At 45.4% G+C, this 24609-nt stretch overlaps 1 protein-coding gene and 1 pseudogene across 1 annotated transcript in view; both read right to left on the bottom strand.

The window, feature by feature from the left end:
* Positions 1 to 3953, bottom strand: part of RGS10 (regulator of G protein signaling 10) — a 36552-nt gene extending 32599 nt beyond the window's left edge. Inside the window, exon 1 of the mRNA XM_028121738.2 lies at positions 3879 to 3953. Coding sequence (XP_027977539.1) covers positions 3879 to 3927 — 49 coding nt within the window. The 5' untranslated portion in view covers positions 3928 to 3953. The remainder of the gene's footprint in view (positions 1 to 3878) is intronic.
* Positions 3954 to 8255: 4302 nt separating this feature from the next.
* Positions 8256 to 8997, bottom strand: LOC114223073 (glutaredoxin-related protein 5, mitochondrial pseudogene; annotated as a pseudogene).
* Positions 8998 to 24609: the final 15612 nt, after the last annotated feature.

Genomic DNA, 24609 nt, shown 5'->3' with positions numbered 1-24609 from the left:
GAGGGAGGGAGGCTGGAGGCTGGGGAGAGCGGCCCTGCTGAGGCAGGGGGAGACCCAGCTGTGGGAGAAGACTCAAGACAGAGGACACCCTCGGAAGCAAAGGGGCAGAAGTGGGAATGCGCAGCCCCCACGGGCAGAGTGAGAGCAGGGGGGCTGGGCCTGGGAGAGAAGGCAGGCCCGAGGAGGGGTCCCTGAGCGCTGCGCAGAGGGGACAGCACAGCTGACCCGCAGGCCCTCGGCAAGGCCCTGGAGGGATGGGAACTTGCTTAGAAGGGAAATGAGTCCCCGGATGTCTGCAAGGGGCTGTTCCCCCCGCAGGGGATGTCTCCTGACCACTCTTATCAGGGAGCTGCTGCTGTCGCCTTCCCGCGGCCCCCTTTGCCCCCACCGCCCCTCTAGGGCTGCAGCAGAGGAGAGCTATCTGGGGGAAGCAGAAGACAACCAGCAAGAGGAAATTTAGTACAATTTAAACAGCAACTTTCTGAGCCCAGCGCCCTGGGCGGAGGGGATTACTCAAGCACAGCGGAGGATGTGCCTAAGTCCACCCAGGAAGCCCCAGGAAATGGCCCACCAGGCACCTGCCAGGTTCGCCAAATTTCTAACAGTGCGGGAAGGAGATGTCAATCACATACAAAGTCAATGAAGGCAAATAGAGCTCCAGTAGCCCCTGACACCCACCCGTCTAGAGGGTGCTCTTGGTGGCATTCAGAGCTGACACCACGGACTCAGTCGGCTCATGGGCTGACCACGCTGGTCTAAAACAACAACCCCTCAGCCCAGCCCGGCCTCTCTGTCCCTGAGCTGCTCTCCCTGAACCCACAGCCGGGCCTGTGATGTTCCGCAGAGAAAGTTTCCCCAGAGGCCAAGACTGCCCTGCTCGCTGCTGGGTTGTTAAAACAAAGACATGAAGTTGCTATGTTGACTGTCATCTTTAAATAAAAACTTAAGCCCAGCAATAAATCCGAAACTGGTCCCAACGGTTTAATGGGATGATATACAACAGACCCCCAGGGGAGGGCCAAGGCCTGCCCGGCAGGGTGGGGATTCCCTCCGCGGGCCACCCCTCAGTCTGCTCGCAGCGGGAAGCCTGTGGCCTTGGCTTTGCTTTCCAGGTGAGTGGCACCACGATTACCATCAACAGTGTGAGCCGTCGTGCGGGGCGAGGGGGTGGGCAGACAGACTTCAGTGGCATAAGAATCAACCTGGGCCCTTACTGAAAATGCAGCTTCCTCTCCCTTCCACCTCGGACTCCCAAGACTGAATCAGTGGGTCCAGGTGTGGCCTGGAAAGCTGCATTTTATCCACCCCCTTCGCGCTCCCAGTGGGTTCATGAACACACTTTGAGAAATCTCCAAAAGGAAAAACAAGGGAATTGCACTTTGAACCTTGGAATTAGGGGTTAGGAACTCCAAACTCTGAGCTTGAAGACATGGTCTCCAATAAGGTTTTGCTGAAAAGCAAGGAAAGTCTAGACAGTAGAAGGTTCTGGGAGGCAGGACTGCGGCTGGGTCCATATCAGGAGTCTGCAGGGCTGGATCCACCACTGGTAGGGCTGGAAGCTTATACAATTTGGAGAGCCAGTTTAGGAAAAATAATTTAGAGTTACCAAATAAAAATGTAGTACAGGGTCCCATGGATCGCTTGGCTAGCTTCCCAGTACCTCTGCCTTGGGGCCCACATTCCCTTTCTCACTTGACTCCTTTTCTCACTGCTGGATGGTGATGCCCAAAAGGCAGGGCCTCATTTGCCCTTTCCCATCAGTGGGGTACACTTTAAACCTAAAAATCCAATGGCGTTTGGGCTCTTGGAGGCCAGGCACCCAATACCAAACCATGATGCTTACTTAGCTACTAATCTTTCTATATGCCACCTAATCCCACGTCGTAAGGCTGAAAAGTGGCTGCCCCAAAAGAGGTACACTCCAAGAGTGTCCTCAAATTGCCCATCTTTCTGGGGTACAACCCTCACCCATATAACACCCCCCAAACCAGGGATGCCCCAAAACATTGCAAAGCAATGAATAACCAGGCAGAGATGTTCAGAGCAGCTCTGTTTATAATACGAAAGGGGGAAACCAACCATTATTACTCATTTATTACGTGCCAGGCATTGCACTAGGGACTTCATATGTTCTGGTGTGTCTAATCCCAGGACTCTATGAAACCCACTTTATAGATGGGAAAACAGACACAGAGGTGTGTCAGTAAACCAGCTCTCCTAGAAAAAAAAAAAAAAAAGCTTGATCTTTAGCATTTGCCCATTTCCATGGTAAAAATATCCACCAAGAGCCAATTTCAGGCTATCTGTGATTTAGCACCCAGTTCTTAAATTTCCCGATAATTTAGCAATTGGCTCAGAGGTCAGAAACTTGCCCAAGGTCACTGAATGATAGAGTCGGGGTGGGAACCAGGAGTTGAACTTGAGTCCAGGCTCTGACTACAGCTCCACAGGCCTGTGAAGAGCCACCAAAAGGGAACGGCTAAAAGAAACATCCGAAGCAATCCTTTGACCCACAGACAACACAGCAAGATGTACAAAGCCCACTGACACAAATATAAGCTCTTTACAATGACCCTATGAAGTCCTACTTTATGACGGGTGTCCTGAGTATTAAACACAATGATTTGCATCAGTTGATGGACAGGAAACCAGCTCCCTCTTTAAGGGCTCACAGAGGGATAGCTGTTTTATTCCCATTTTGCAGATCCTCATTTGCACAGAACTCGAAGTTTTCACAGCGGTGGAGGTGAGATTTGGTCCCAGCCGGTCTGGTCCCAGTCCATCCTCTTAATGCAATGTCCCTCATAAAATATGATATTCAGGGAAAACAGGACACTGACCAACATGTCCAGACTCCTAGCACTAGGAAGAAGTGAGTCTGCTAGTGGAAGGCAGCAGAAAAGCCTCTGAACTCCACCGTCAGGCCAACGTGGGTTTCAAAGATTCTCCATCACCCCCTAAGTGTGACTTGGGGCAGGGTACCTAACAGCTCCCCGCTTCAGTTCCCTCTTCTGGAAAGTAGCCTTAACAGTACCTATCTCACAGGCTGGCCCCTAAGGGTGGAGAGAGAACACAGAACTGGGTGAACAGATTCCTGGGCCCACATTAAGAGCTCAAAGGAGCATAGCCACAACTGTGAACGAAAAGGGTAAGGTGGCTGGCATCAAAGGCATGGTCTCATCTTCACCGTGGATTCTTTGTCCTACCGAATTGCTCCAAATTGTGCCTCAGGCTGGTCCATTGTGACAGCCAAGCCGAGTCCACCCACGGTAAGGTCAGCGCTCCCCTGGCGCGAACTACAGATGTGCCTTCTCCACCCTGGTTGTTCACCCTCCTCGGCGGCCCCATATTTCGGCCCCGCAGCGCAGAACTGAAGGCGCCGGGCGGCCCGGGCCCCGCTGCCAGTCCGATCCCGGGGGTCCAGCCCTGCCTGCTCCGGGCGCTGCGCGGGCATCGTTCGCACCAACGCCCGCAGCGGAGAGAGGCAGAGAACTCCAGAAGGGAAGGAGCCCGCGCGACTTTCTGCTTTCGGATCTAGAGCCCGTACTCCCTCCAAAGTTTGGGGGTGTATGGGATCTCCTTTTTTCTCCCAGACCATCACTAAAAAGAAAACTCCTGTTGTTCCCCCTTTTCTCCAAACTTCCCCCCGCAGCGCCGCTCGGGGCTCTGCGCTCCCGCGGCGGCTGCGACCGCAGGGACGCCGGACGGAGCGAGGAGAAGTGGCGCGGTCCGCGGGGACCCTCGCCGGGTGGGATCGCCAAGCCGCGCCCGAGCACAGGAGGGAGGGAAGGATGCCCGGGACCCTGGGCGGGCAGTGTCGGCAGAAGCGGCTCCTCTGGGCGCCCGATCCCCAGCCCGCGGGGCCCGGAGCCGCTTACCTGACGGCGGCCGCTTCCTGCTGAGCCGGCTCACGGCGCGGTTAAACATCGCCGCGGTCGCCCGGGGAGGAAGGAGGAGCAGCCGGGCGGCGCGGCAGCTGAGCCGGAGGACCGAGAGGAGGAGGAGGCCGACCAGGAGGAGGAGCCCGCTCAGCACCGCCCCGGCGCGCCCGCCCCCGCCCCGCCGCCCTCCCCACCGCCAGGCGCCGCGTGGCGCGCTCCGTGCGCCCTGCCCGCCCGCGCCGGCGGGGGCCCAGCAGTGCACCCTCAGGGGCCCGGGTGGCTCAGGGCGGCCCCGGGTGACCAAACGTCGAGGCCCGGCCCCGCGCTCGGGATGGAGTGCACTGGCCTGGAGGGAGCCCGCGCCGCCCGTGGCTTAGGAACCCTGCCCGGGCAGCCGCGCGCCCCGGGGGCCCCCCCGCCGCCCCCGCGGAGGTCGCCAAAGCAGCCGCCCAGGGCCCCGCCCCGCCCGCCTCGAGACTCGGCGTCCATCCCGGTCTCCCGCCCTCTTCCTGCAGCCGCGAGAAATGGGCACGGCGCCGCAGGCGCACCGCGCTCCGTGGCTCCGTGCGCCTTCGGGAGGCGGCAGGCCGGGGTCCCCTCCCGCTACACGGACGCGGAAGCCGAGGCCTCGAGGTTCTGCAAAACCCGGACGCGGCCCACGGCCTTCGCCTCCTCGCCCCCGGGATCCAGGATCCCCGCGGGCCTGGACCTGCCCGCCCCTCCACTCCGTGGCTGCCCGGCCGTCCCACGGCCGCGAAAGCCGGTGGGGCATGGCCAGGGTCCGGGCCGCGGGGAGCGAGCCGAGCTGCAATGCGCGGGCGCCGGGTGAACTTGGATGCCTTCTCCCCGTGGCCTGGAGGCTCCAGGGGCCTGCCTCGGTGGAATTCTGCAGGAACCCTTAGGGTTCCAGCGCCGAGAGATGCCTCTGCCCCTCACAGAGACTGGTTGGGGACACTTCTCTAACTTTGGGGACACGTGGTACAGCTTCCGGCAGGGCCTTTAGCTCAACTCTCGGAGTCACTCAGGTCCACACTGAGCTCCGGCTTGATTTCTCCTCTCCCACCACCAGTCACCTGCTCAGCGCGGCGCGCCCCCTCTATCTATTGTCTCATTTCTGTGCAAAACAGCCCCCAAGGGGGTGTCATTAGCCTCATTTTCTTGAGCGTTCGGTTTGCGAAGAATTGTCTTTCTGGCGAGTCTTATTTCTCTCCTTGTGTATCTGGCTTTGTCTCCAAATTGGTCTTTTATTTTTAGCTGTGCTAATTGCTATTTTTCTAAACCGCTCCCCAGTCGTCGGGCCCTGCCACCCATCCTTTTGCAGTGTTTTCTCTAGCTGGCACTTTCTTTTATATCTTCTATTCTGAGCGGCCCGTTCTGCTCATTTTTTCTCCCTCTTCTACCCACCCGCTCCGTCCCAATTCCGCCCCATCGCTGGCCTTCTGTGGTTGCTTCTTGTTTCTGGCCCTACCTTTGCCCTCTCAAAGCCACTTTTCCCCCGAGTATTTCTGAGCACCCACTCTCCCCTGCTGCCAGGAGAGCTTTTTCTGGCTCCTGAAGATAGTGAAGATTACCGGGGTTTTGAGCTTCCCTGGAGGATGGTCACTACGGGGACCAGGAACAAACTTAGAACCCAGCAGAAAAGCTCAATTTAAAAAACGCCTCCTTCTGTCCTTGGCCTACTCTGGGGGTGGGCTCCCCACCTGCTTCCACACCCTTTGTAACATACTGCAACCACAGGCGGCAGCTTCCCCGGTTGGAAGAGCAGGGCTTTGAAACTCAGGCAGAGTCCTGGATCCAAATGAGGTTGCTACATTCTCGAAGCACTGCAGAGGGTATCTGCGCTGTGGATCTCCCCAGAAAACCATCCCAGAGACCAAATTACGTAAGATGACAGGTAATCCTAACACAGGAAACGAGACTGGCACAGTGGGTAAGTACCAGGCATAGCTAAATATGCCAGCTGCCAGGTCCAGCCCCACAAGTGTCCTGAAATGCCCTGAGGGTGGCCTAAGACATACCCATGAGTGCCTCCTGAGCTAAGAAGGCGGCTAGGCCTTTCTGAAATAGGGGGAAAATAGCCCAGCTTCAAACCACTTTCACTGTCCTGTTAGCATATTAGATGGTGAGTTCAAAAATAAAGACCATGGTCAAGGTTTAATGTACACAGTTTAGAATTTCTGCTTTGGAACATTAAGAGACTGTCTGGGTGAAGTTGTTTTAAATATCTGTTTTAAGTGTCTAAAGATCCAAAAGTCAGTTTTCAACAGGCACTGTAGAAAAGACCAAATATACAAGTATAGAGCTTCAGGGTTCCTAAAGCTTGCCAAAAGAACACACACACACACACACACACACACACACACACACACACACACACACAATTAAGTTCTGCCTGCGGTTTGCATGTGGGCTGACAGTGCCCACCATCCAGATAACATCACTCACTTTCTGTAGCTCATCTCAAGCCTTCTCAAATGATGATAACCAATCTGGACAGGCAGCTTGGCCTCTTCCTATCCCTGTTGGGTCTCAGCTTTGGTTGAACAATCTTCATCCAGGCAAGCAAGGAGAAAGAGCCTGGGATGTCAGAGTGGTCATTGACTTCAAAGTTGAATATTTTTTGTTCTATTCAGAAACCTTTAAAAATTAGTAAGCTGTGACTATATTATGGAATTTCTTATATTTTATTATATAGTATTTTAGAGTCTCTCATAAAGAATATTCTAGGCCAGTTGAGGCAGGTGAATTATATAGTGAGATAAATAAATAAGTGCAAATAAGTGCCTGACTTGGAGCCAAGAGACCTGGGTACCAGTCCTGGGCGCATGCCAGCCCAGCTGAGCGTCTTCAAACACAGCCTCACGGGATTGGACAAGGAAAGGATGCCACCTACATTCTAAGGGTGTGGTGTTCACCAGCAATAAACAAGAAAGCCACCTGGCACAGTGCCTGACACATGTAAGCTCATAAAAATTTACTGGAATCTGAATTACTCTTGCTCCCCCTTACAGTGCTGCTTTAATAAACTTTAGCCTATGTGCAGTGAGAAGTGACATTTTAAAAAGAAAATATGGGGAATGGGCAGGGTTGGTAACAACCTGGCAGAGGGAAAGAAGGACAGGCAGAGAGAAAGGAGGAAAGTAAATTGTTACAACCTCTCTGGAAGACAAGAGAGGCAGATATGTTAAGATACATATTTGGCAACATGTGTAAAAGCTTTCAAAATGTTTATACCCATCGGACCAGTGAATACTCCTACAACTAGTAATTTATGCTGAAGAAAGACTAAGAGGGGCAAAGACTTCTGGGTACTGTTGAACATCCCAACTCCTCTTTCACTGCTGCTGTTTATAGTGCTGTAAATACTCATTAATGGAGTGACTAAGTGACAGTATATTCCTATGACGGGATATTTAAAAGTTGTAAGAACTGTTTTTTTTTATTGAAAAAAATCAGGATACAAATATAGAGAAATTGTTCACTGGGGAAGGAGAGGAAATACAGTCGATTTATGTAGAGAAAACTTGCAGAAAACTATACCAAAACGTTACTAGCACTTATATCTAGATGGGATAAGGGGTGGTTTTAATTTTCATTATTACATTTTCCAGTTTTGCAAAATTTCTGTGATATATATGCTCTTAAATCAGGAAAAAACATCAGTAGTTGGAAACTGGTCAAAATCTCTATGGGGTTTAATATACCGATATTTAAACCCACATTCTTACAACATGAGTTTTGCTATCTTTAAACTCTGCATTTCCCATGGAGGGAGCAAGCAGACACCAATGGCCTTTCCCATCTTTGATCTCCCTTGCATATCAAGTCACACATTCATGGCATATCACAGCTGGAGGTCAGCGGATTACCCTGCAGATCAGGAAACTGAGGCCCAGGGTGCTTGGGTGACTCAGTCAGTTAAGCTTCTGCCTTTGGCTCAGGTCATGATCTTGGGGTCCTGGGATCGAGCCCCACATCGGGCTCCTTGCTAGGGGTAGAGCCTGCTTCTCCTTCTCCCTCTGCCTGCCGCTCCCCCTGCTTGTGTGCTCTCTCTCTAATAAATAAAATCTTAAAAAAAAAAAAAAAGGAAACTGAGGCCCAGAGAGCTTCGAAGAGAATGAGGATGTGTTGCTAGGTCTCCTGAGAGATTTGAGCCCGTTCTTCCCTCCCCGCTCTTGAACCACTCTCCTAGGTTTCCTTCTGCCACATTTGCTGTTCCCCCCCCCCACCACCACCACCCCTTCTTCGCAAAACTGGGCACCGCATGCTCAGTCTTTGGAGCTCTTCTCTTGCACACTTACTCCCCTGATCATCTCATCAAGTCTTGTGTTTTTATTTTATTTTATTTTATTTTTTTTGTTTACAACAATACCATAATACAACATTGAATTATTACAGTGCAGTGGTTATAATTAAGTTCACAATCGAATATTCGCAGCCCAAACCCCAGACACACTACAATCACCCAACTGCTTACAAACGGGAGGGATCGGTGCAAGCAGCTGCCGTGTGAGGAGCGAAAATCAGAATCGGTACGGCTTTGCTGGCAGCGGGGCTCGACACCGAGGCTCGGCACCGACAGCCCCCTACTACTCGGGGAGGCCCCGGGCCGCCCTCACTTTGAGTCTTGGTCTTTCTTTTCATCCAAAAGGGCCGGGCGGATCCCCAGCTTTTTCAGTTCCTCCACCAGGTCCCCATTCTGGTGCATCTGCAGCAGAATGTCACAGCCCCCCACGAACTCGCCTTTGAGGTACACCTGCGGGATGGTGGGCCAGTTGGAATAGTCTTTAATGCCTTGTCGGAGCTGGGGGTCGTCCAGCACGTTGTAGGCCGCGTAGTCGCGGACGCCGTGCAGCCGCAGGATCTGCACCACCGCGTTGCTGAAGCCGCACTGGGGCTGCTCCGGAGTCCCCTTGAGGAAGACCACCACCTTGTCCTTCTTCACCAGGGCGTCCAGCTGCTCCGCCGAGCTGCCCCCGCCGCCGCCCGAGCCCGCCGTCCGCACGCCCGGGCCCCGCAGACTGCCGCCGCCCGCACCGCGCCCCCAGCGGAGCAGAGCCGCCGCTGCCCGGCTCAGGGATCCGCTCATCCCCGCACGCCCGCCGGACCCCTCGATGGCCCGGACCTCGGCTCGGCCTCCCCACCCGTAGCCTTCCCTGGGCCCAAGTCTTGTGTTTTTAATACCGTTTAAAAAAAAAAAAAAAGACTTTAGAGCAGTTTTAGGTTTACAGAAAAATTGAACAGAACATACAGAAGAGTTCCCATATGCTTCTTGCCCCCCAACATGCACAGCACCCCCATATCCACCTCCCCCACCAGAGGGGTATGTTTGTTACAACTGATTGAACCTACGTGAAACGTCACAGTCACCCAAGCCCATATGAAATCCCATCTTTATACCACAGAACTCCCACACTTCTCTCTCCAGCCTGGACTTGCCTGCTTGATATCTTCTCTTGGATGCCTAATGAGACCTCTCAAACTGAGTGTGTCCAGAATGGATCCTCCTCTTCTGGCCCACACCTGATCCACCTACAGCCTTCTCATCTCAATTAAGGGCAACTCCACCCTTCCCGTTGCTGAGACCAATTATCTGGGAGTCATCTCTGATCATTGTTTTTCTCACACCTCACATCTCATCCATCAAGTCATCCTGCAGGTTCGACCTCCCAAATGAACCCAAGGGAGTCTATGCTTTCACCATTTCCATCTGCACTATAAGCACCTTGTCCAAGGCCCCACCCACCGCCTGGACTAGAGGCGCGGCTTCCTACAGGTCTCACTGCCTCTGCCTCGCTGCAGTCTGTTACAAACCCAGCACCTAGAGGGATCATTGAAACAAGGGAAGTCTCACCACAACCTTCTGCTCAGACTGCACTGGGGCCTCCCTGTTACCCCAGGAGAAAGCCCAAGCCCCTTATAAGGACCGACAAGGCCGCATGTGACCAAGACCTCCATTCCCCTCTGACCTCCTTTCCAGGTCTTCCCTCTGCCCTCCAACTCATCTGCTCCCGCCCAACCTCCTTATCCGCCGAACACCTCCGCACGCTCCCACCTCATGACCTTTGCACCGGCTATCCCCTCTGTCTGGCACACTCCCTCAGTTGCTTCAGGTCTTCGGCCAGATGTTACCTCATCAGTGTTAAAATGGCAACCCCACCTCCTGTACTTCCGCGTCCCCTTTCCTCCATCCTGGCCATGGGGCTCCGCATAGCATGTAGCACCTTCTAGCATAGTGCATTTTACTCGTTATGTTTGCTGACTGTTTCTCCACACGGCCCCTACATCTTCCCTACCTTCCATTCTCCCTGGAGTCCCAGCCCCTGGAGGAGGGCCTGTCACACAAGAAGCACTCAACAAAATGTGTTGATGACCCAAGACAACCCTGATCTCTTCTCTCCCAAATCCCCAGTCAGATGACAGAGAAGCTGCTAAACACAAGGTATATTTTTATAGTAAGGTATAAATCTAGACAAGGTGTATGGAAATGGAGGCAATGATGGAAGAGAGATTTCAACCAATCTGAAAGCAGATGGGAATGCAGAAACTGTTAAGTCAGAAATTCTACTTTTTACATATCTACTCAAGAGAAATGAAAACAAATGTCCACACTAAAACTTGTACACAAGTGTTCATAGCAACATTGTTTTTATTTTATTTATTCAAGAGGAGAGATAGAGCTCACAAGGGGGGAGAAGGGCAGAGGGAGAGGGAGAAGAAGGCTCCCCGATGAGCAGGGAATCCAACTCGGAGCTCGATCCCAGGACCCTAGGATCATGACCTGAGCCGAAGGAAGACGCTCAACCAATTGAGCCACCCAGGCGCCCTCATAGCAACATGACTGATAATAGCCCCAAAGTGGAAACAGCCCAAATGCACATCAACCGACAAATGGATAAACTGTGCCGTATCCTTACAATGGAATATTATTTGGCAATAAAAAGGAATGAAGTCCTAACGCATGCTACAACACAAATGAACCTAAAAAAAATGTTGCACTGGGTGAAAAGAACCATCACAGAATAGCATACATCATATAAAGTCCAAAATAGGCAAATTGGTAGAGACAGAAAGTAGATTAGTGGTTACCTAAACCCTAAGCAAGGAGAGCGTGGGCAGGGACTGTTGATAAGTACAAGCTTGCTTTGGGGAGGATGATGAAAAAGTCCTAAAATGAGATTATGGTGATGGTTGCACAACTCTGTAAATATATCAAAAATCATTTAATTGTGTGTTCAAATAGGTAAACTCGATGGTATACAAATTATGTCTCAACAAAATTGTTTACTTTTTTTTAATTAACAAAGATCAAAAACAGATCACATACAAAAGTTCAGAACTCAAACTGTCATCGGACTCCTTGGAAAGCTACTGGAAGATATGTTGCACCAAAAATGGGGGCACTTACTATGTGCTCGGCACCATTCTAAACTTCTCATTTAACAACCCCTTACAGGGGGCTCAATTCTAGACTGCCTCTACAGGTGGCTAGATCACCAACTGCAAGTAAAATTGTGGCTCTTCGTGGATTAAAAAGCACATCCACACATATTTTTATTCAATCTTCACTAACACGGTGATAGGGGAGTTTATAGATGTAGAAACCGTGTCCTAGAGGTCTGGAGAACGGCTCAATGTCACAGGTAGAGGTGAAAGATGAAGGCTGGAGTTCAGGTCTCTTGGGTCCTGGTGCTCTTTGCATGACTGCCTCCCACCCCAGGAAAAAAATGATTTAAAAAAATCCCTGTTCCAGGTGTCTACTTTGTAACTCTGTACCCTGGTGTTATTTTTAAATGTTGAAGAATCCAGGATTCTTAACATGGACCTTCCTTCAAATCTAGATTCAAAAACGTCCTCTGAAAAGCAAACGACAGAAACAACAAAAAATGCGTGGGTGTAGGTGCACACCTACACCTACACAGACGCATATAAGGTGTGACCATTAACATAATACTATTCTGGGGTTCCTGAACATCACACTGCCAACACCCATCTCCCATGAAGTACTGCCGCATTCCGTGTAATCACAGACACCCCACAGAGGCGACTGGGTAGCCACCACTGCTAAGACCTTTTCAAAAACTTCTCCTTTGGGATGTCATGTTCTCCTGGGTATTTCTCACAGTGAATGCTATCTTGTGGACCTATCCTGCGGTTTTGGGAAACCGCCAAAAGCTATTTGATAAAAACCCGCGTACTGAGGTGCAAGAGATGGCAGGGTGGGGCTAGAGCAGGGACAGAGGACACAGCTGTAAAATCCCTGAGCCAGCTGACCGGTGTGCCTTATAAACCAAGCCCCAAAGTGAATTCAAAAAAACCAACATTTGGGAAGAGAATTCCAGCTGACTCCTTTTAAAGATAAACACATATTTCACATCTTGGATATGTAAAATCTGGCATGGTTAGGAGAAATTCACTTTACAAAAGCAAAAAGTTACATTACTAAAGTTTATGGCCATCATATAATATACCCACAAGTGTTCCTTACAACTTAATAAAAACAATGGACACTTTGTGAACTAATCAGCCCCATAAGACAGAATTCAATTAGAAAAAAATTTTTTTAAATCATTTTTAACCCAAGCCTCATAGATATTAAAAAATGCAAAAGTTTTAATGATTTTTATTCAGTCTTCTGGTTATTCATCTATGCTTATAATCTCTAAAACTCTTTAAAATGCTTTTTAAAATCCTAAAACCCTTGGGGCACCTGGGTGGCTCAGATGGTTGGGCAACTGCCTTCGGCTCAGGTCATGATCCCGGAGTCCTGGAATCGAGTCCCGCATGGGGCTCCCTGCTCGGCAGGGAGTCTGCTTCTCCCTCTGACCCTCTTCCCTCTCATGCTCTCTATCTCTCATTCTCTCTCGCTCAAATAAATAAATAAATAAATCTAAAAAAAATAAAAAATAAAAAAATAAAATCCTAAAACCCAACCAAGATACAGTTAGAAAGCAATTTTCAAAAGATAGATCATTTGTTAAGCTATTCCCATTTATGATTTCCTAGTACCTTTTGCCCAGCCATCAAATTTCACTTAAAAGCTATTTGATAACTGCTTTACATGTGGTTGTAGAAAACATGTCAAAAAAGGTAGTAAACATATAAGAAAATCATCTGACAAAAACACAGGGACTGCAAATCATGTCATTCTCTCTTAAATTTTAGCCAGATGGAAACTTCCCTGAATCACTACTTCCTAGATATATGTTGACCAAGTTCTCAGGGAATGTTGACCATGTTCTCAGGCTCACAAGTTTGATATTTTTATCAGTGTTACAGAACATTACATGTGAATTTTTGCACCGTGAAGAAAAAAAAAGCTGAAATAATATACAAAGCCATAACTCAGATTTTTAATATACTTGGGGTGGAAAAATACATGTGTGTATATATAAATAGGTGTGTATACACATATGAACACGTGTGCCTGTATACATATTTAAATGGACGTGTAAGCAAGCTGAAAAGCAGTGGGGATTGTTGGCACGGCCACTAAATGCTGTTTTTTAAAGTTTTTTTTTTTTTTTAGCAATCTCTACACCCAAAGTGGGGCTTGAATTCATGACCCTGAGTTCAAGAATTTCATGCTCTTCCACCTGAGCCAGCCAGGCAACAAACAGCTAACTGCATTTTAGAGACAATCTATGCAGCTTACATCTCTCAAGAGTAGGCATTAATTCCACCTGGAGATCTAGCATCATCAGATCTGAAGTTTAAGCCCAAAGATCTTTTCATAGGAAAGAGTTACCTGTATAGGGAGGCAAATACCACAAATTTCTGGTTATTAGTATCATTAGATGATCTCTATTGATAAAAGACAAGAGAACCCATTAACGGTACTTTGTTTTATATGCTTCCAGTCATAAATACCAAAATGCTTTCTTTAATAACTGTAAATCCCACACATCTACATAATAGGCTATAAAGTGCCATTTTGGATCCAGTCCATATTTTGAAGGGATTTATAGATACAGGTAAAATTTGTTGCCAGCCACCACTTACAACCTCGAACAATCTTTTCCAGCTGAGGCCAAGTCTGTTCTCAGCCACCACTATCCTCAACCTTTTTTAGTCATGGTCACCAGAGAGTTTTTTCACCGTTAACATAAACAGCAGTAAATTCTCCAAATGCAAACATACCAATTGTGCCTTTATAGGCTAAACGGATACAGAGCAGTTGAGGAATAAAGATTGTTATCTGCTACATTTTATAGGCATTTAGAACTTCCTGGTACTGGATCCACCTTCTTTCTTCAGGTCTAATATTTTTATGCCATTGGATTAAAAAATGCCAGTAGATTAAAACCACCATAAAGCAAGTTAAGTCAAGAGGAAATCCACTAATAAGCTGGTGACTGAGATCTTAACTCTCCTAATGTCATATAAAATGGACAAAAAGGCAAAGATGTGGGCGCCTGGGTGGCTCAGTCACTAAGTGTCTGCCTTCAGCTCAGGTCATGATCCCAGGGGCCTGGGATCAAGCCCCATGCTGGGCTCCCTGCTCAGCGGGGAGTCTGCTTCTCCCTCTGCCTCTGCCCCACCCTCCCCTGCTGTGCTTCTCTCTCTCTTGCTCCCACTCAAATAAAAAAAGGCAAAGATGTGGAAGAATAGTGTTTCTCAAGAGGAAAAGTATCTAAGAAGAGTCATCTAACAAAAGGAAAGCTGAGTAAATTTGCACAGAGACCCAGATTTGGTGAGCAGGGGACGAACCTGAAAGGTAAATAAGTAGCCCTGGGCAGGAGGGTTCTCCTGCTTATTACTTTTATTTTATTTTTTATTTTTAAAGATTTTATTTATTTATTCATGAGAGACAGAGAGAGAGAGAGACATAGAGAGAGAGAGAGGGAGAAGCAGGCTCCCAAGGAGCAGGGAGCCCGATGCGGGACTTGATCCCAGGACCCTGGGGCCATGACCTGAGCCGAAGGCAGACGCTTAACCATCTGAGCCACCCAGGCGCCCCTGCTTATTACTTTTAAATGTGATCTATAAAATTTAGAAATCATATACTTTTACTGTGGTGAAAATACACAACATAAAATTTACCATTGTGGCCATTTTTAAGTATACAGTCCAGCATAACTGTATAGGCGGAATATCTCTCATGGTTGTGAAACAGATCTCCAGAACCTTTTCATCCTGCAGATCGGAAACTACACCCTCTTCCCTCTTCCCTTCAGCCCCTGGCAACCACCATTCTGTTATCTGTTTCTAGGAATTTGACTACCTTAGAAACCTCGTGTAAGTGGTATCATTCAGTGTTTGTCTTTTTGTGACTGGCTTATTTCATTTAGCTAATGTCTTCAAGGTTCACTCGGGTTGTAGTGTGTGTCAGAAGTTCCTGCCATCCGAGGCTGAGTACTATCCCACTGTACAGATAGACATTCTGTGTCTCCATCCACCGATGGACGTTTGAGTAGCTTCTCCATCTTGGCTATTGTGAACAGTGCTGCTCTGAACACAGGTATACAGCTATCTCTTCGAAAATCTGCCCTTTTTTGGACATATACCCAGACGCAGAATTGCTGGATCTTATGGTAATTCTGTGTTTAATTTTTTGACAACGTTCCATGCTACTTTCCTCAGTGGCTGCACCGTTGTTCTATCTCCTCCAACAGCGCACAAGTTTCTAATTTCTCCACAGCCTCACCAACACCTGTTAGTTTGGGGGGGTTCCCTTTAAAATAAAATACACATAGGGTGCCTGGGTGGCTCAGATGGTTAAGCATCTGCCTTCGGCTCAGGTCATGGCTCCAGGGTCCTGGGATCGAGTCCCGCATCGGGCTCCCTGCTCCTTGGGAGCCTGCTTTTTTTTTTTTTTTTTAAGATTTTATTTTTATTTATTTGACAGAGAGAGACACAGCAAGAGAAGGAACAAGCAGCAGGGGTGGGAGAGGGAGAAGCAGGCTTCCCACCGAGCAGGGAGCCTGATGCAGGGCTTGATCCCAGGAGTCTGGGATCATGATCTGAGCCGAAGGCAGACGCTTAATGACTAAGCCACCCGGGAGCCCCTGGAAGCCTGCTTCTCCCTCTGCCTCTCTCTCTCATGAATAAATAAATAAAATCTTTAAAAATAAAATAAAATACACACATATATATACTTTTTACATCCATGGTAAAGTTTTCGGTTTCAGTTAAGTTACTGAATGTGAAAAAACTTGGAAACAAACTGTCCAAAACGTTTCAAATATTTAAAAATGCACATCGCTAAGTCACTGTTCCCAGAACTCTTAAACATTTTAACTTCAAAATCTTTTTCTTAATTTTAGATTTCACCTTCTTCTCTTGAACACCTGCCTTATTCTAGTGCCCCGGGAAGATAAGGGCGGGCCCCTCGGACAGTAAGCACAGGATGGGCGGGGCAGCGGCAGAGCAGGGACCAGGGCGCGGGAGGGAGGGTCTTGCACCCACACTGGCTGCCCTCAGAGACTTCCTTTCCAGCCACTGCCACAAGCACCGTCAGGAACACCAACGGGAGCTCTGAGGAAGAAGCGGACTTGCCCGCTCCCCAGAACAGCTAAGAAGTGGGGCTCCCATCACCAGCAGTAGCCCCCCCCCAGGCGGCCAGAGGAGGCTCTCAGGGGCCCCCTAGACTTTGGGAGATACCCAAGCAACACGGTGGGAGGCACAGGAACTGTCTTGGAAAATAGAACAGCCTGTACTGCTTCCTTTATTCTAAGCATCAGACTGCTACTCCAAATTTGTACACACGCATCTATTTCTCTCCTGTCCCAGTCCGACCTTATCACTTGCCATTAAGCCCTTTGTATTAGTTTGCAAATTTACCTCCTATAAATCCATTTATTCACTCAATAACTATTCATTAAGCACACAGACACCATGAGTGGTAAACGAGACAAAGTCCCTACTCCTGTGGAATTTATATAATCTAGTAGAATATCATTAATCAAATAATCACATCAATCCATATCTAGAGTAAGGGTCATAAAAAATACGGGGATAATAAAAACAACTGAGGGATCCTTAAATTATGTGTAGAGCTGAGGCACAGTCAGACTTCTGAGAACAATGACAGGCTGATGTAAACAGCCAGGTAGGTGGTGTTAGAAGCAGCTTCTAGGTTAAGAAGGCATATGCAAGGGCCCTGAGGTGGGAGACCTCCGTGAATAAAGGAAGTGAAAGATAGCCAGGGTGACTGGAGCTTGCTAACAGAGAGGAGGGTGGAGGCATGGGGGAGGCTGGATGGGTAGGTAGGCACCTGGTCCTGCAGAGCTGGAAAGCCTGGAAAGCACTTGGGATTTCATGCTAAGTGCAATGGGAAGTTACTGAGGCATTTTCAAGTTACATGTTAGTAGGTGTTTAAAAAAAATTAATGCAACTGTTATACTACGATTTAAGTGAATAAAGAAAGGTGCAGAACAGTGTATACAACATGTTATCGTTTCTGGGGAAAGGGGAAAATAAACGTTGATATATAAATGGGTATCTCTGGAAAAATACCAGAGACCGGTAACACTGGTGTCTCCTGAGATGGGAACTACATGGTATGGCTAGGAGAGAGGAGTGGGAGGAACGGTTTTTACTGTATATCTTTTTGTATCTTTTGAATTAGGTATCATGCTTAAGAATTACCTACATAACAGTAAGTTAAATTAAAAATTAAAAAGTCACTCTGGCTGTGTCAAAAAGACTAGAAGGGTTAAAACTTAGGAAAGATACCAGAAGAGTTAAAATGAAAAAGGCAATGTGGGGAGTAAGTGGAATTTTCATATGCTGCATGCAAGTGCAAACTGATGCAACCATTTTGGGAGATTGTGGGGCAGCATCTACTGAAACCCTTTAGACACACATGGTAGAACCCCAAATTCCATCCCTAGGTATATACTCAACAGAAATGAGTATGTTCCCCAAGACATTTATAAAAACTCATTACAGCACTATATGTAAATCCCAAATGGAAAGCCAAGTGTTTAATGAAGAATAGAATGGGTAACTACAGCACACTCACACAATACCATACACAGCACTGAAAACTCGGTGGCACGCAACAACACATAGCGTTAAGTGAATCAGATACAAAAGGATATAAACTGCTTAATTCCATATTTATATAGCTTGAAAAAAAGCAAACTAATCTATGGTCACAGCAATCAGGCTAACCAGTTATTTAGGGGAGGAGTGGAGCTAGCCAGAAGAGCAGGCAGGTTTCTGGGCGCTGGCAACACCGTTGCCCAGTCTCCTGCCACCTTGTGACTGTGTTCACTTTGTGAGAGTTTGGAGCTGTGCACACACGTGTACTCTTCTGTAGAATGCTCGGGTACATATTAGGTCTACTGGTAGGAGCTCTTGCAGGGGTGCAGATGGAGGACAGTAGTGGTACTGGGGGAGAAGGGGGATGGAGAACAGGGAGTGGGTGGGAATGAGATCTATAAAGTGACAGGCTTTTGTTATTTCCGTTTTTGCATTTTGTCACCAGCCTAGTAAGTCTAACAAAATCATCAGCAAATTTAATGTCAAAACAAAGCATTTGCTTGAAAGAGGTAACAGACTGGAGTAAGGTTATAAATACCTGTGAGTAAATGCAAGTAATTTCCAGATACGAAAATTTAAAACCTTTCTCTTTGACAGCAGAGCTAGATTCAGGGCACATTTAAGAGCCAACCAAACTAAGAATACAGAATATAAGGTCTTCAATAAATACTCACCCTTCGGGATAAAAGGGCAAACCAAATTTTAAACAAGACACTGTTTTAATTGTGCACTCACGTGGCGGACACCATGCCATGAAAGACCAACACCGTTCAGATAACCTGTTTTCCAACACTGTACAAGTCTTTTATAAAAAAAAAAGTTGTCTTCTCATCCTCATTTAAACAACTAAGAAACTGTCTTCTGCTCTAACCAATCAGTAAATACGCTGAAGCACACACTGACTTTAGATCTAGTCTATGTGCTATATATGTAATTGCCACTTTAAGAATCTCAACTGTGTTATTTCCCATCGCTATTTCCAGGTTGTCTGTTATACTCAGATGCTGCCTGTCCAGGAACCCAATTCCTGCCTTGCTGGTAGCCCCTCTTCCTAAAAAAGTAATCCCCCCTAAACTATCTGGCACCACAGCCCATTCTTGGAAGAGGGCTATGCAGGGGCAGCTATGGTTCCTACCTGGTGCACCCCAGCGCATTACCAGAGGGGTACATCCATTCGAAAGATGCTTGACAAGCTATAGTGGGTAGCAATCACGAAAACCACTTTTCTGGAAAATGTGTGACCATGGCCAATAGGATTTTCTTCCCCGGACAAGAGTTAGAAGAGGAACAAAGGAATCCACACCAATTAACTTTATTTCAGATTACCTTCATCCACAACTGTGGATCCTCAGAATCTGCCTTTTGACAAGCACCCAGTTGATTCTGGTCAAGTTCTACTCCAGTAGAACACCAGGTGGTGTTCTGGTTTTAAGAGGGAGACTAAAATATGTTTATCTTCACTTCCTCCATCGTAGTCATGGCATTCAACATTTACTTAACATCTACCATGTGCCAAGCACTGTTCTGTAAGCCCTAGGGTTCAGGTAGTCACCAAAAGAAAATCCCTGCCCCCATGGAGCTTACATTCTAGTGGAGGGTGACTGACAGAACCAAAGATACAAAAATAGCAAAGCAATCTGGAAATGAAGTGGTCCATTTTTAAAAATAGAGTCCTGGTTATAATAAACTAAATGTGGATTTTGAACCATATCTTCATCCCATTTTAATGAAATGCTCAAAGGCAGTATTGAGCACCTCAGCATCTACCCAACATTCTAACAGAAGTGTAGACACATTAATAGATACACACGTTAAAGGAAACTGAAAAGAAATCAGGGTCAGTAAATAAGACAAAGGTGTTGGTAATATTTTATTTTCAATGACCTGCTAAGTCTCCTAGTCTTCCTGGTAACATGTGCATGTGGTCTTAAACCAAACAACATGAAATATCAGCACTGAAGCCCTGATCACTAGGGTTTGCTACATCTGCCCGGGGCCGTCTGTTCTCATGTCAACACTCTTCCGAATCAAGGACCTCTGCCCCCTTCATTATCCTAGTCACCACCCCTTTCCCAGTCCAAATCCTCATTAAACAGATAACCAAGGCTGAGCGGGGCCGTAGGCTAAAATATAACCTAGCCAAAGGAAACTAATTAACAATGTTTTTTACAAGTTTAGTTTTTTTCCAAAAAGAAGCAAGCTAAGATTATTAAATGGGCATTCTCAATTTTGTTTAGCTATGTTAAGATTTATAAATTAGCTTTACTTCTGTGAGCAAAAGTAATCATATAAACCACATACCAAACAATTCAACTCACAACTCTTAACCAGTAAAATGAACTATGAAAATCTAAAACATATACAATACTAGTATCAACTCTCAGAACAGGCAGAGTTGCATATGGCCACATACTTCATGCCCACTTTGTCCAGATGGTTTTGGACTTTTATTCATTGGTATACCAAAACCCAAGGAAGAAAGATGGAAGAACAGGGGAAAAAAAAAATCACAGTTGGGCCAGTTATGGTATCGACCGGTTGTTTATAGCAAAACCTGGGTTACCTCGAAAACGCAATTCTCCAGTATCACCTGGGAACTAGGCTCTTTGCAAATGCCCATTAGTTCCCCAGACCAAAACAGAGTCGAAACAGGAGATCTGCAGGCAAGCTGAGTCCAGCTGCCAAGACCAACTGGACAGCTCCACCACGTGAGGTTCCTTTCCAACGTGCCGCTAGCCTCCCTCTCCTCTAGCAGCCAGCAGACAGCACTCCAGCTCCATTTGTCTGGCAGACTTTCCAAGCTGACTTCAAAATACTAGAATATGGGGATCATTTTCCCAGAGGAACACTTCAGAGAAACAATGGTTAGTGAATCGCAAAAAACACAATTCGGAAAAGTTAAAATTTAGCATCTGTATTAGAATTGAATTAGAACATTAAGGAAATCATTTATTTGACACATACCTCTTGTTAACTGTTACTCTCATTGACATTCTTGTTTAAAAACCAAACTGTGAATGCTATGTGGATTAAGCTCTCTCTTCCCTCGAATAAAATCCTAACCTAGATCAAAAATTACCATTAGTGCCCTGACACTTTTGCCCAAGATTACAAAAAAAAAAAAACCCAACTATATATACTTCCCCGCGCCTCCTCTATTTCCTAGATATAAACTGAACTTCCTTCACATTTAGGCCATTTAGAAACCAAAAGTCATTCTTGCCCCCAAGAGATATTTACACAAAGTACCTTGGGAATTAGTTTCCAGCCTCTGTACTAATTGTCAAAGTAGATCCACTTAAGTAGACTGGAGCCCACATTTCATATTAACCTGTACTAATTAATTAACACATTTGTTTGAAGTTGTAATTATTCACATAATTTCCTCATTTCAAAATAGAATAGATGGCAATCTAATTCAATAGTAACCTATTTGGACACGGTAAGTAGGACACTTTATTACTACACATAGAATTCGTATTTAACAAAACCTGCTCATTTGGACCACTTAACAGAAGGCTTATATAAAGTCTAAATCATTTTCGCATCTTTCCAATGCATACTAAAAATGAAATTTCAACGTTCAAAATGTATTAAGTAGGAGTCTAAATGCTGATCTTTAACAGGAAGATTTAATTTGGGCATGCCGGCTAGAAGAGTGTCTATAAATTCTTTTCCTATTTTTTTCTATTTGTTGAGTGCAAACTTTACTCAGATACTACCAAAGATCAACCTAGATGTGGTAAAGCAATGGTTTCCATCACCTGGAGACTCTAAATCAATGAAATTTTACTATACTAATATTCAGTAGAGCATTCATTTTTATTTTTTTAAATGTAAGTTTATTATTTTTAATCATCAGTTCATTTTTATTTATTTTTTTAAAGATTTTATTTATTCATTCATGAGAAACAGAGGGGGGAAGAGAGAGAGAGAGAGAGAGAGAGAGAGAGAAGCAGAGGGAGAAGCAGGCTCCCAAGGAGCAGGGAGCCTGATGCGGGACTCGATCCCAGGACCCTGGGATCATGACCTGAGCCGAAGGCAGACGCTTAACCATCTGAGCCACCCAGGCGCCCGAGCATTCATTTTTAGAAGGATGAAAATTTCTACTGTTCCATCCAGAAATTAAATTTTAATTAAAAAATTTTTTTAATTCAACAAAGCTAATGGACTTTTGATACTTACACAGAACATAGAAATAGACCCTGAATGTATGTTTATTCCACAGACCTTACTAATAAAATAAAATTGCTTATTTCATGGCAGCCTGGAAGGAATAATTAAGTAATAAACGACAATAAGAAAAAACCACTTATCAGATAGTCTAGTCTTTATTGAAAGACTTACTTCAACTGTGGTTTACAGCTTTGGCTTACGTTGGCCAGTCATTTCAGCCTCTCACTGCCAGCAGACATAAAAATCACGTGGGAATGGTATGGGGGAAATACTAATAGAGAGATTATTAGAGCAAAGAAGATGGCAGTCAGAAACACGTCACCAAAATAAATCTCAAAATAATTAAGAAATAAACATTTTCTCGCATGCCAAAGAATCTCTGCTGTTGTTTTTAATGAACATGGAAAAGGCAACGATTCTTAGGCTTAAATTGATCAAGATAGCACTGACTTCACTTTGTTATAAAATAGACTTGAGTCTGTGTTAGCTTGACAGTTGTATTTTAAAATGGTGCATTTCATTTGGCTAAGTAGCTCTGCATTTTAAAAACCATTTAATATGAAATAACTTCCATTAACTGAACTGATCATGAAATCTTTCTTTTGGATTGAGACGAAGGACACTTCAGTAATAGGTTTTCTACGGCGCTAGAACTAGTTTGGATCATTTTATGAAAATCCTAGAAAAGACAACTAGGAAAACACTGCAGCTGCAGTTACCCGCTGCTGCAATAAGCTCCTTAATTTACTGGCAGACCAAAAAAGGCAAACTGAGAATACTGATATGTAAAAAAAAAAAATCTTTAGTTGTTCAAGTTTCACATATATTCAAGAAATTTTAAACTAGGAGGCATAATTGATATAATTTGAGTGTTCTCCTTATAAAATATAAAGTAACTTTTCCATAACATCCCCCAAGAACACTAGCCATAAACAAAGAAATAAGGATAATTTTTATACAGAAGAGGGTCACAGAGGACTCCCGTGGTTAAAACTAAAGTGCCGTTAACAAATCTGGCCCAAAGATGAATCAGACCCCGCAAATACTCATGTTTAATACATTTGACTGTTTTTCTAAATGGGGAAGAAAAATACCAGAATTATCGTAGTCACCAATTTATAAAACCATCATTATTTTAAAGCTAACTGTAAGACCTTAGACGTTTAAAAAATAGTACTTTGTGGGTATTAATTGCATCTTACTACTTAACTGGTAAGGGTTTTCTCATTTTGGTGCCCAGACCTCAAAGCAACATTTTAAACACACTGCCTAGACATCTGCACCCTCTAGCTGTCAGAATTCGAATACATAGGATTTTTATCTTTTACATTCTTGTTAGGATAGAAATTTGAGGCAGATTTTATCCACATAGCCTGAAAAATACCTCAGAAGCAAAATTCAGTCTTCTACACCTACCCAATTGGTTCATTTACAAACTCTGCACACATACAACTCAGCCTCTGAACAGGCTTGTCATCCCATGCACACTACCCACAAAGAAAAAAAGTTAAATAAAAATAAAAGCCACAACTCTGTGTACTACTTAAGCTGAATATCCAATTATAAATTGGTACATCAAACTGTCTAAATAAGATGTTTTAGCAATCTTGTTAAAAAAATTCTTGGGCAAAATATATCTAATTTTAAAAAACACCCCAAGATTTTTTTTAAAAACACTTGTACTATACAACTTATAGGAACCTTGGAATAGGTTTACAAGGTTTTAATCAAGGTATTTACATACCAAGTGATGTAAAGAAAGAAAAAAAAAAAGAAATCTGATTTCCAATGACATTTTAAAATGTACTAATGCATCAAAGATTTGTATGAAATTAAAATTAAGGCTTTTTCTGTATAGTAATTTGTATAATTTTAATTTTACATAGTAGCCAACCTTGGAAGTGTCAGTCAAACATTCTTATCAATCCATTGCATTCAATGCAGTGGAGTGTGTTAAGTGTTACTTCAAATAATTACATTGCTGCTACTTCTATGTTGAAGCATGCTTTTTAAACACTGTAGTTATTCAATATTTACAATGTATATCATTTAAACTTCATGTAAAAGCACAAGTATGACTGTCTGACTTTAATACAAACACCATACTTGGAATTTCCCCCCAAAATGAAATGTAATTTACTACAGTTTTAATAATCAACACTTTTTGAAGTTTTAAAAACATGTCTTAATGTGGACCACCAACATTCGCTCAAGTAACTCATAATGCTGTTCCTTATTTAGTTTGTAAAATTTCTTTATCAGTCTGGCTTCAGTTTCTTTAGGCATAAATAAGTATTTCCTCCAAAGCGACTCCAAAATCATGCAATTTCTTCTCAATATCACACTTTTTTCTGCTGACTTCGAATGTGGTCCACCTCAGGGGAGGGGAGGGGAGTATCAAGGTTCAGGATGAACTTATATGTGATTCCCAGTTTTCCACGATCCTCCCTTTTTTTGCTCTTTTAAAAACACAGTGAGTTAAAATACTGAACAGCAAGATAAAAATGGAATAGTATCTAAGAATCAAAACTGTATTACCCATTTCTCCTATTATATCAAAATT

Source organism: Eumetopias jubatus, unplaced genomic scaffold (genome assembly GCF_037043125.1).
Source record: "Eumetopias jubatus isolate StellerSeaLion01/CBP00866 unplaced genomic scaffold, mEumJub1_p1.0 scaffold_17, whole genome shotgun sequence".
Classification (NCBI taxonomy): domain Eukaryota; kingdom Metazoa; phylum Chordata; class Mammalia; order Carnivora; family Otariidae; genus Eumetopias; species Eumetopias jubatus.
The sequence above is the reverse complement of the archived record's forward strand: the minus strand, read 5'-3'. Positions and strand labels throughout refer to the sequence as shown.